Source organism: Onychomys torridus, chromosome 12 (assembly GCF_903995425.1).
Source record: "Onychomys torridus chromosome 12, mOncTor1.1, whole genome shotgun sequence".
In the NCBI taxonomy this organism is placed as follows: Eukaryota; Metazoa; Chordata; class Mammalia; order Rodentia; family Cricetidae; genus Onychomys; species Onychomys torridus.
The window spans coordinates 68031413-68044194 of record NC_050454.1 but is presented as its reverse complement, the minus strand read 5'-3'; the positions used below and the strand labels follow the sequence as shown (position 1 = coordinate 68044194).

Below are 12782 nucleotides of genomic sequence, written 5' to 3'. Positions count from 1 at the left end.
CATTTTGAATAATTCATCAAATTCTTGCCTCATTTGTTTATGTAAAACTATGATTTTTCTTCTTTTCAGTAAGGGAATTTTTATTCAGTATTGGATGATTTTATTTAAAAAGTAATTTTAGTTAACATGAAAACTGTAGGGCTGGAAATGTACCAAGTGTGCTTAGCTGACATGTGCAAGCCATGGATTTAATCCCTAGTGCTTACACACACGAAGGAGAAATTGGCAGCTCTTTCTGAAGGGTTTAGTGCTGAGTACATTTCATCTAAATCTCAAGAACAGACAGAGCTTATACCAATTCTTCAAAGAGCTTGAGCAGCTCCAGTGTTAATGTTCCTAAAGCCCCTGCCATACAGAGTTGATGTGTTCAGCTACCTGCCATTGTCGGTCCACTGAGAGTCAAGGTCAGCTGTGGCCAGCTCACACTGCTTCTGTGAAGATTTTGGTGAAGGCTTTATAATAAGAATGGCTATATGATTTGAACAGTGTAGCTTCTATGAAACATTAGGTTTTTTTCACTTCAAAAATGTTTTATTTACTTTTAGGGTGAATTCTACTTTACTAGGAGACCAATCTGTAGAAAATAAACTTTGAAACGAACTTGTTGAAACTTGTATCATATTAGCAAACCAGTAGCTTATTTAGACATCTGTTTCCATTTTAAAATACCTTTCTTCATAATTCCTCTACAACTGCTCTTATTCTGTGACCAGAAATCCTCTAAGAGAGTAAGCTTAGAGAATACACCAGAAACTAACTTGTAAGAGATACTGTCTTTTTGTAGAAATTAAAGATGGAATGAAAGTTCAGTTATGATTATTTTCCTTTTGACTATCAAATAATATATTAGTAATCTGGATATAAGAAATGAGATGATCATAAAGTTTTGTCTTAGACTTTTTTTGGTTCCTTACTGCTGGTAGTTTCAGATAAGAAAAGGAAGCTGTGCCCTGCTTCTGTTCTTAGATTTGAGGAAAAGAAGGAGTCAATTTTGAGCTAAAGTCACTTTGATAACTTCCAAGAGATTTAAAGCAATAAAAGACCCATTATGCAAGAATAAGTTCATGCCTGCCTTTCATCCTGTGCTCTGGGCTCTGAACAATATATAGCTTTTGTTCTTTCTCTGAAAAGGTGTTGGAGCCCCTCCCAGTCCTGGGGTAGCTAGGAGAGAGATGGAAGGTAACAAGATTTTCATTCTAGATATGGTGCTTGTTCTAAGTGTCAGCCCCTCCAGTGTTTCATGGCTTACTAAATCCTAGGAAATAGACACCACCTCTCCTTGTCCTTATAAACACCTTGTGTTTTTCTCTCTTCATTCTGTGTTGTATGTATAGTTCCCAGGGGCTGTCCATTTAATGTCTTATCCCTGGGATTCCTGTGTTGTTCATACCTAGTCCTGTGTACTCAGACTATGAAGTTACTGTTGAAAGAAGAATGCCTTCATTTTCTTTTCTTGAATAAGTCACATGTTTATCAATGCTCTTGATTACCCTGAAGATTTATAGATTAGTAGCCATAAGGTCTAGTATTTTATAGATGTTTTTTATAGAAGGTGTTTCTAAATATTTTGGTATTGGGCTAGATTTGCTTGAAAGACCACTAAAACTAGGGCCATTTGTTAAGACTACAACTATTTATGGACTGCTGTGTAGTATAATCATTGTACTCAAATTTCTTCTCAAAATGGAAAGTCTAAGATAATGCTTGATAAGTCTTTTACTCTTTCTGTCCCCCAGAGTAATTTTCACGTCATCCTTAGGCTGCCTGAGTTTGAGCCATATTGTAACACTGCATATAAATGTGTCTATACTTCTGTCTTGATCCTGATAGTCTATTGTAGATTCCAAAAGACCTCGTGCTAAGATGACTTACCCACAGTCCGACCTGTTCTAGGACAGGCAGAGCTGTTAGGAACTGGCTCAGGAGCCATTTGTCTGCTGAGCTGTAAGGAGCAGCTGACTGGGTCTTCAAGGTTCATGGACAGAGGTCTGTGAAGATGTTACCTTAGTCTGACTCCCTTTGTCTCCCATGCAGGGCTCTCTAATTCTCCAGTTCCTGTCTTTACACAAAGCTAAGTGCTTGTTCCGTTGCTGTCTCGTGCCTTTGTCTCTGCTGACAATGGACAGGGCATCCAGGTGATGCCGTGCACTGTTGTTTGATGGTTTGCTTATGGTTGATTCTCTTTCCTTTCTGCTTCCAAGCACCCAAAAGCCCAGGAACAACACGGAGAGATAATATAGGTAAAAACACTTGCATGTAGTTACTTCCCCTTAAAACTGGACCATGCGATAAGACATAGAAGTACATGGTTTCTTATTTGTTTCTATTTTAAAAAAACAACAACAAACTTTCTTTCTTATACTTAAATACACAATGTAATGTCTTTGTTTCAGGACGTAATCAGCCTTCACCTCAAGCAGGCTTTGCAGGCCCAGGACCTTCTGGATATGCTGCAGCCAGACCGGTAGGTAACACCTGGCCCGGGTGTTAGGAGATATTTGTTCTAAGTTTCAATTTGCAACTAATCTGTTTGTTACCTTGGAGAGAATCCAGAGAAACCACCCAGGCTCACTTCTTCAACTCTAAAATAAGGAAACTGATACTCTCCAAGCTATATGTCAACTCTAACCTTTCTCACATACCTCCAAATGAATACACTAGCTTATTTGGATAGAAATAATGTACTTAATTATGGTCACTAAAGAAACATCTTAGTGTCTCTTAAAATATGAAGAAGTAATGTATTTGGATAGCTGTTTAGCATGTAGCCTATTTAATCAAGGGAAATACAAAGTTATCCTTCCAGCCAGGTAGATGGCATACAACTTTAATCTCAGCACTAAGAATGCAGGAGCAAGTGGATCTCTGAGATCAAGGCCAGCATGGTCCACAGAGTAAGTTCCAGAATAGTCAGGACTATGTAGAAGGACCCTGTCTCAAAAAAAAAAAAAAAAAAAAAAAGTTTTTTAAATAAGGACTTTAATTAGCATAAAATTAGAATACTTAAACTGGTTCTAAAGTTATTAAAAATAGAAAGGCAAATGGCTTACAAGATTTTTACCATACTTTATAAATCTATGGCTTTTCATTTGTTTACATATGTCCTGTTATATACATCCAGCTTCTATTATTCACTCACATAAAGTTCCTCTGAGCTATCACAGTTATTCAGAAAGGAAAGACAGGGCCATAGGGATGCTCGGTAGGCAATGTGCTTGCCATGCAAGCCTGGTGGTCTGAGCTGTCACACGTGTGCCATGGCATGGACGCCTGCACGCGTGTGCGCACGCATACACACACACACACACACACACACACACACACACACACACACACACTAAAGAAAACCATAATTGCAGTATAGACTAGAACTACCACTGTGCCTAGAAACCCAAGCTACTACTTCTCATGAAAACAGATATTACCTGTCTTTGTAACCATCTACTGAACAAACTGAAGGCCATTTCTATGTACAATTCTACTCTTTAAACTGTCTGTAGAAGATACCTCAAGATATCTGTTACTCTAGTCCACAAGAAGGGAAGTTAGCCATATACTGACTACTACCACATCCCCACGGCACCTTGATTATATAGGGATAGGGGAGGGAGGTAAGGATTTCTGTGAGGCTGAAAGTTCTCTTAACACCAGGCCTCATGTCTTGTATCTATTACCCCAGCATTTAGGTGGCTGAAGCAAGGAATTTGTGTATTGTGAGCCCAAGTCCACCCTGACCTACGTAGTGAGTTCCAGAGTAGCCTGGGACCATAGTGGTAGACCTTAGCTCAAAACACCCAAACCAAAATAAAATAAAATAAAACTTTGGCTTTAAATAAGTATTATGGGGTTAGACCCTTCAACAAACATACAAGAATAGAAAATACTTTTCACCAATGTGTCTTCTGGCTTATTTAGTTAGGCATTTAATAATGTTATTTCATGTTTTAAAAAGCCAGGGAGGGCTGGAGAAATGGCTCAGTGGTTCAGAGCACTGGCTGCTCTTGCAGAGGACCCGGGTTCAGTTCCCAGCACTCGCACAGCAGCTCCCAGTAGTCTGGAACTCTAAGTCCAGGGAGCCTGACCCCCCAAACACAAATGCAGGCAGGACGTCAGTGCACGTCACGTACAAAAGCCCGGGAGAGGCTGGCTCTGACGCCTTTAGTAGGTAAGGTTTGTCTCCGTCACTCATGCTTCCAGAGCCCTCCTCTCTTCAGTGAGTCAGGCCTGCTCCTGGTCAGCTCCCTCACCCTGCATGCAGCTAGCCAGGCCCACATTTATATCCTACTACCATCCTCTCTGTATGCATGTCTCTACCTTAATTTAAAGTATAGATGACAAAATCACATATAAAGTTGTTTAGAAGGTTAAATAAAAATGGCTGGGGTTGGGAATTTAGCTCAGTGGTAGAGTGCTTGCCTAGGAAGTGCAAGGCCCTGGGTTCGGTCCTCAGCTCCATTAAAAATAAAAATAAAAATAAAAATAAAAATGCCTATATCATACTTACAAGTGCCTGGTATACAGTTCACCATCAAAGATAAAAAGGATTATATATCACTGTTTTAGCTACAGACAGACAATTAAAATGGTGAAGTGGGGAATTATACCCAAGAATCAATGAGACGTGAAAGCATGTATTTTTTCACAGAATCTAACTGTTGAACATAAGTTAATGTCACTAGTATGTTCCCATCTCTAGACAATTCCAGCTCGTGTTGGAGTGATCAGCGCCCCTCAGAGCCAGGTTCGGGCATCTGCTGGAAGGCTGACTCCTGAAAGCCAGAGCAAGCCCCCAGAGGCATCGAAAGGTAGGCATGCTCTTGGCTTCTTCTTTTACTCTTTCTCTTCTTTTCCACCTTGCATAAGATCTAACCTCCTCAAACGGGGATCTTCTCCTTTGTGTCCCTGAAAAAGAGGCTGTTGCCATGGAAAGGGGAAATAACTAGACTACCACTGCACACTTCCCTAAAGAAAGAGAAGCCGTGGCTTTTAGAGCACAGCTCACGTGAAACCCTTGGTGTTCCAGGTCCAGCTGTCCTTCCAGAACCACTGAAGCCTCAGACCGCTTTTCCTCTGCAGCCTTCTCTGCCCTCCCCTGCCCCAAAGATGCAGGAGCCTCTCATCCCCACGGCAGCACCCATGCCCCCCTCCGGCCCCCAACCGACTCTGGAAACCCCACCACAGCCCCCACCTCGGAGCAGGTCATCTCATAGCCTGCCTGCAGACTCCTCCTCACAGCTACAGGTAAGTGTCCCTGCTGAGCAGAAGTGTCTCTGATGCACATGCTTTATCACATAGAGTACACTTATCTTAATGGCCAGGGGTTAAGAGTAAATTTGACCTGAAATTTTATTTTTGCCACTTGAAATAATAGCACCTTGACATGACTTTAGTATCATTTGGTTCCTTAAGTGAATCGCATGCTATTGGTTATTTGAGAATTTTAAGGATTTGTTTGTTTGTTCATACGTATTGCTTAAATTAAAAAAAAAAAAAAAAAAACTCAGAGAACAGCAGGAGTGCTTAGGAGGTAATCCCAGGTTAGGAGGCAGAGGATCACAAATTCAAGGCCAGCCTGGTCTACAAAGTGAGCTCCAGGCTAACCAGGGCTACATAGTCAAAGAGTTCTCAGATACAAGAGCAGGGTTCCTTAGGAAAGTCCAAGTGGTTCCTCATTTGTAACTTTTTAGATACATGTTTGCTCTAGGCATTTAATTAGTTATATGAACAATAGTAATGTAGTCCTCTTTATTGCTAAGACGGTAAGTTAGTTTTGGAGGGAGACAAATCAAGATCAGCTGAGTGTTTAGACATTAACATGGTCGTCAGTTTCCTGCAGACAGAGTGATTCCTCACTGCCTCCTGATGTAAGCAGTAGTTCTTCCCTGTGTTGAGCTGGCAGTGGGTCCCGAGGTTCCCGAGGTTGCTGTCATTACAGGAATAGCTTACACAAAAACTACAGATGACCACGTCCTTTCCTTTCCTTTCTGGTGTCCCACAGAAATGGCTCCATGGCCCCGACCTGAAGTCATGAGCACTCCTGTCCTCTCACGTCGGCAGCTCTGCCATGTGTAGATAATTCTTTATACTGTGATTGCTATTGATGTTAAGTGGTCTGTATTTACATTCTGGTTAGTTTTGTTGTATGTACGTAAGTAAAGTTGATAAAATAAGTGCATTTTGCTGGATCACCATATGCAAATTCTTTACTTGAAAATGCCTCAAAGCCAAAGCAATATGTAAAGTTTTAGAAGCCCCAATCTGAAATACTGAATTTGCAGTAGCCTGTGGACATTTTATGAGTAATAACTTGCATTTGTCTTAGAGACAGATGGGTGTATTGACCTAGTTGGCAGACCATTTCTAACACAGACCTCTGTTGAAAAGCAGATAATAAAGTAGCTAAGACTCAAAATAGTCATTAGCAATTGGTACTTGCTAGGCTGGAGCTTACATTTCTGAAAGCTAAAAAAAGCAATAGAAAAATAAAGTTATAAATACTAAAAGTTACTCTGGTTTTTAGGTTAAAATAGAGGTGCTAAAGATATTTAATAGAAACTCTTCAGAGAAGAAATATGTGCATTCTTTTTGCCCTTCCTCCAACTTTAAAGATTTATTTTATTTTTGTGCTATCTACTATTATTTAAAAAAATTAGTTGGAAGGCAGAAATCTTTGAAACTAGCAATTTGAATACTGTCATACAGTTTTAAGGGCAACCATTTCAGAGCAGAGGCACCTTAATTCCACCCACTTTGTAATATCTGTATCCAAGGTCCATTTCATACTGATTACAGTACCTTGAGCCTTTAACATAAGCCTATTCTTCCCCTCCTGTCCAGTGCCAGAACTGATGCACATGACTCCAGAGTCATCAAGACGTGACAACTCAGGTTACAGAGCATCGTGCTAATGTATGTCAGTGTCAGGACACTGGCTTCACATGCACATCCCTGGGTCATCAAAATGTTTGTGACTTCAGTTACAAACAGAGCATCGTACTAATGTTGTAAGTCAGTGTCAGTACACTGGTCTTACATGCACATCGCTGGCTCATCCCCAGCACTGGGGGAAACATAAGAAGGAGGGGGAGGGAGTCGAGAGATTCAAGGGGGGTAATGTATTTAGAATGGTACCTCTAAATTGACAGCTTTTGGTGACTGCTTACATATTTCACTGTTTACAAATAAGCTTCAGTGTTAGAAGGTCCAATGTCTTAATAATACCAGATTTTTAAAAATACAGCCAGATTATTGAAAGATTGATTTCAGTTTTAAACAGCAAAAACTGGTTTCTTACCTTGTTGCACCTTCCAACTAATAAACAATAGGGAATTAATTTTCTAAATCCTTTAGAAAATTTGAGCAACATAGAGCAAGGCTGGGTCCTGATGTCCTGTTAGATGACTCTTCGGCTGTACTCTGCAGAGTGGTATTGTATACAGTTCCCTAGTAAGGAGACCCCAGGGTCTGAAATAGTGAGAACAAAACTTGAACTGGCTGGTAGACACTGTTAACACTTACCTTCTGAGGTTACAGAGACCGGAACTGTGTGTGAACTGACAGTATCACTTGTAAGTGCTGCTCTTGAGCCCACATGGGACCTAGAGCTTTCTAAGAACTGGCTGGTTGGGGCTGTGGCTGGTCTGAAACTGTCCTGACTCTTTCCTCTGATGTCTGTGTTCCTTTTCTCAAAGCAGGAGCAACCATCAGGGTAACAGGTACCTGAGTGTTTATCACCTTCCATGTGCTGTCTACCCATCTCCCCAGCGCTGCATGTATGAGGCTTACGCGTCATACATCTAAAGTTACACCATTTTTAAATCCACTCGTCCACATTAATACATTCTATTACCATACCGTAAACTCATACCTGCTTTTTCTTTTTCTTAGTATTTTGGATTTTTAGGAACCATTTTAGTTCTTGCTAATGCCTTACCATTTTTTTGCTTTGTTTTCTATGCAAATTAACAAAACTAAAAAGTATAATTTCAAAAAGGCAGACAATTTTATATGAAAGCCTGTTTGGCTAACCCACTTTGGTTCTTGGTTTAACAATGGCATAATTACATAAATGCAAAATCCAGTTGTTTTTTCCATAGATTTCTTTTGGGAAGTCTTTTTTCAGATAATTTTAGAAGCCAGATTCTTTTTGGTAAGAAAGAGTTGGTAATTTAGATTAAAATTACGATATTTTAAAAGCCCTTCCAACACCTTTCTCTGTAACACACCTCTGATGTCATCACAAATTCCCAAATCCTGCTTAGCTCAAAGTTAATTCCAATGTGGTGGATGGTGGTGTGGTCTCACTGCAGTTTCCAGGCTCATTTCATCAGAACCCTGCTCAGTCAATGGCTGGGCTCCACCAACCAGCAGCTCTTGGTGAGCAAAGAGATTTAGGAGGGAGTACAATGTTCATGGCTGTGGAGTTAGCTCTCAACATTCCTCCATGGCTCTCAGCTCACAGCCAGGGCCACTTGGAGCACAGCTTCTTTTTGATTTTAGAATTTTTAGAATTGGTGCTTATAGAAAATGGAGTGCCCCCCCCCCACACACACACACACTTTAAATAATTCTTGCTTTTATCTGTCTTACTTGATAGGTTAAGGAAGGACTATTAAGGAAAGGTGTGTTATTCAGTGAGTCTACAAAGGCCAGCTATCATTAAAAAGCAAAGAACCTTTGAGAATTCACTTTTCCAAGCAGAGAAAGGAAAAGACTCCATCTATAATTCTTGAATTTATGAATGTGTTAATATATTAGCTCTTATTCATAAAACTGAATTTCTGTAGGGAATTTCAATGAAAATATAACTGCATAGATGGGTGTTGGAAGTTTATTATGCATATTTACCAGATACTCTTAGCATATAAGTTTGTTTGTGTTAAAATCTAAATGAACAAACTCATCATGTTGTATAATTCTTTCTTACCATTTCAAAAAATTGAATGAAAGATTATTCCATCACATTTCTTTGAGATTTAAAACATGGATTTAATAAAAGGATTTATTTAGTTATGAATTCTTTAAGAACATAATTTTACCTATTTCACTGTTGTTATTGAACCACCAAAGTAAAAACCTGTAGTACTTTTTAGTTTCTAAATTTGTATAGTTGCTCAAGAAAAGGAGAAATAATAAAAATAAGAAGAGAAGGAAATATTAATAAATAAGAACCAGTCATTCACTGTCCATTCTTTCCTAGGTAAAAACAAATGGAGTTTCTGGTGTCAGACAAGAACCAGCATTGAAGAGTGACCCATTTGAAGCTCTCTCCCTTAGTCTGCTTGCTGTATCAAAGGCTCAGCTGTCTGCTCAGATGTCACCTGTCCTAACCCCAAACCCAAAGATGTCGATCCAGTTGCCTTCTGCATCACAAAGTAGTGTTAACTCTCTGAGTTCTGTAAGTTGCATGCCAGCCATGCCTCCAGCTCCTGCTCGGAGCAAGTCACAGGGAAGCATGGGGAGTTCTGCAGACCCGTTCCCCAGTCTGCCTAGCTGGAACCCTTTTACAGACAGGACTGCTACCCCTGGAAACCCATTTAGAGCTCAGTCCCAAGAATCAGAGGCGGCTTCTTGGCTGTCCAAAGAAGAGCCTGTTCCTAATAGTCCTTTCCCTTCCCTCATGCCTCTCAGTCATGACACGAGCAAGCCGTCAAGTTCAGCTGATGGCTTTGAGGACAATTTTGATCTGCAGAGCCAGAGTACAGTGAAAACAAGCAATCCCAAGGGATGGGTAACCTTTGAAGACGACGACTTTCCCACAACAGGAAAGTCAAAGTCAGTTTGTTCAGACGCGCTGTGGGACGCCCCAGCTTCATTTGATGACGACCTGAATAAAGGTGCAAGTGTTTCTTTCTGTGTGCTGCCAGCCAGAAGACCACCTCCTCCTCCGGGCCCTCTGCTCCCACCTGGCACGAGCTCATCTCCTGCAGGGCCTTGCACAACCCAGGCATCTAAGGCATCTCCCACACTGGACTTCACAGAAAGATAGTTAGGATGGCAAGGGAGTTTCTGCTGGTTTGCTTTGGCTGTTTGTTTCTGTTTTGTTGGGGTAGAGTCGAGAGAATGGGGCATTAGTTATTCATTATGTGCAATAAATAATCATTACGTGCACTGATAGCTGTATCAAATAGCACTAGAGGATGTGGACAAAGCTGGAGTTTATGTATATTGGAAATAACAAAGACATCCTCTTATTAGCTGGAGTTCTGATCTTTCTCTTTGGATGAACAGGAGAGAGAGCAGAAACCATTTTAAAAAGTGCTTAAAACTACTTTAAAAAAATAGTCCTTACTGAGAAATTCACATAAAAGTCACATAAAGCCAACACAACTGTAGCTGACATTACTGCCAGCCCACTGTGCTGGTGACATTTGGTATTTATGGATATTTACCAAAGAACTTCCAGAGTTACAGTGCAACAGTTCTGAAGGCATGCCTTTAGCAAAAAGGTCTATGTGTGTCTACAGCATATGCATATGTTTGTATGCACACAGATTTACATATTTATAAAACGTAAGTCTTGAGATACAATTCAGGTCAAATTTTACCTAGCAATTCTGACAATGTCTTTTTCGGTATCTCATTATCAAAAAGATGGCTGCCGCCCGGATGTGCTTTACATACTTTCACTAATTGTAAATCCCAGAGTAGAACAACTGCTTTACAGAACTGCCATTTCCTATTGTTGTATTCCCAGCCCTCCAGATTCATTCTCATTACCTTCCTCCCCTGTGCCTCTAGTATGCCTTTCTCTGGGGGGTTACAGATGGCAGTACAGACACTCAGAACAGCAGGCATACACCACGAGTTTAGTGCAGAATAGTAGAGCTAGCATGCTCTCTCCTGGGTGTGGCCCTTCCCTTCCCCACCTTTCTATTGGCCGCTTTGCCCTGGAGCTTTGCTTTCTGCAGGGAAAGCTGCTGTTGAATGCTCTGAATTGGGAACATATCCCATGTGTGTTCTCTCCCATGTTAGAGGCCATAACACATCTATGATGCTGCTTTAAGGTTTTAGAGGCTATACCTCAAATTTCTGTGGATTCTGTCTCCTGCACTGCCGGTATGCAACTGATCTTGCTTTTATTTTGTGAAGAAGTACACAGAATTTTTACAAAAAAAAAAAAAAAAAAATAGTATTTTGGTATCATTAAGTAAGCCAGTTGGAAAACTCCCTAAGGTGTTGTTTGGTAGTTGTCAGTTAAAGTTAAAATCATCCTTAGCCATTAAGACTTAATGTTCTTTTTTTATATTAAAAAAAAAGTTACATACACCTAAGTTCCTATGTCCACATGAACCTTTAAAGATGTGTATTGTGATAACTAGAAACAGTTTATGGCTGCCATCACCTCCATGTAAAAGCACAGCAGACTTCGTTGCACTTCTCACGTAGAGTGATCTGTTAGGACAGAGCACCTTCGCAAATGCTCAGTGTTATCAAAATACTGTATTTATAGAAGTAATCCTCCGCTGCAGCCAGAAGTTGCTGTAAGCAATAACTCCCGTGAGTTTCATATTGTGCTTGTTGGGAGTTCTGATCATTTCAACAGTAGTGGCTTTTAAACTGCAGTGTTCCTATAGCAGTGTGCTTCCAAATGTGAATTAACCTGTTGAGATTGTGGCTGTAACAGCTCTGTGACTAGTGTGTATGGTATCCACTCCCCATTAGCAAGCTAATCCATCGGTAGGGAATGGAAGCAGTGTGTCCCTGGGTATAAACCACTGTACAGTTCTGTAGAGCAGCGGCTCAGCCTTGTCAGGTCTGGCACACTGCTGAAAACGCACAAAGGAAGTTAGTTTGCTACAAAAACAAAAACTAGACATTGTGTGTGAATATTTACCAGCTCTGGTCAGAACAGAGCAGAAAATAGACACTAAGAATCTCTGTGACTGTCTGTTCTCTACAGTAGATTGCTGTTTATATGTATGTAAGAGTTTTATTGCTTATGTGGCATACAATATTTATCACTATATACTTTATAGAAGTACAGTATTAAAGTCAGTGGTATACATTCTGTACATATCCTGTGAAATGTGCTGTCATATGAAATAAATATATCTGTCTTTACCACTAGCTGGCTTCTTTACTCAAAAGGGAAGATTTTCTTCTCAGCGATTTTTTTTTTTTTTTTTTGTATTTCACATATACAAATTTCATGACATTTGGAGAAAATAAGTTAGCACTTTCTTTTTCTTTCTTTCTCTCTTCCTTCCTTCCTTCCTCTTTCTTTTTCTTTTGTTTGTGTACATAATACATGCATGAATAAGAGGTAGTTTATTCTGGAGTCAAATTTGAATGACCATGGCAGATTCAGGTTACCCAAATTCCATGGAATACGTTGATGGATACATCAGAAAAGCAGCTACAGAATAATGGGGAAATTTTTTCTGTAGGCATCAGATGATATTTGATGACATTCTTAACTTTTGGTCAATGGAAGCTTAGTTTATGGATTTTGAAGGTTTTAGGGATGTTAGTTCTGACCCAGAGGAGGGCAATAAATGGCTGTTCCAGGGGCTAAGGCTAGCAGAGACCGGTACTTAGCCTCTGGACCTGTTCATTCCAAAGTCACCACATCACTGCAGTATAATCAGTGACGGAGGCAGCTTCTCTTTTCCACTGACAAGTAAATAATATAAAGCGCCACCACACACACACACACACACACACACACACACACACACACACACACCACCACCACACCACACCACACCACACCGACACACAAAGAAAACCCACCATTTAGCCGAACTAAGAGTTTGGGATCATTTCAACGCTACATAGCA

General features: G+C 40.3%; 1 protein-coding gene across 8 annotated transcripts in view; it reads left to right on the top strand.

Annotated features, from left to right (window-relative positions):
- The window catches only part of Synj1 (synaptojanin 1), a 78926-nt gene extending 66857 nt beyond the window's left edge, over nt 1–12069 (top strand). For 3 of the 8 annotated variants that reach the window (XM_036203969.1, XM_036203966.1, XM_036203968.1), the window contains 7 exons: nt 1132–1179; nt 2202–2240; nt 2394–2464; nt 4697–4805; nt 5024–5241; nt 7692–7715; nt 9200–12069. In XM_036203969.1, coding sequence (XP_036059862.1) covers nt 1132–1179; nt 2202–2240; nt 2394–2464; nt 4697–4805; nt 5024–5241; nt 7692–7712 — 506 coding nt within the window. In that variant the 3' untranslated portion in view covers nt 7713–7715; nt 9200–12069. The remainder of the gene's footprint in view (nt 1–1131; nt 1180–2201; nt 2241–2393; nt 2465–4696; nt 4806–5023; nt 5242–7691; nt 7716–9199) is intronic. The other 5 variants (XM_036203971.1, XM_036203970.1, XM_036203973.1 and 2 more) reach the window with 3 other exon arrangements.
- Nucleotides 12070–12782: the final 713 nt, after the last annotated feature.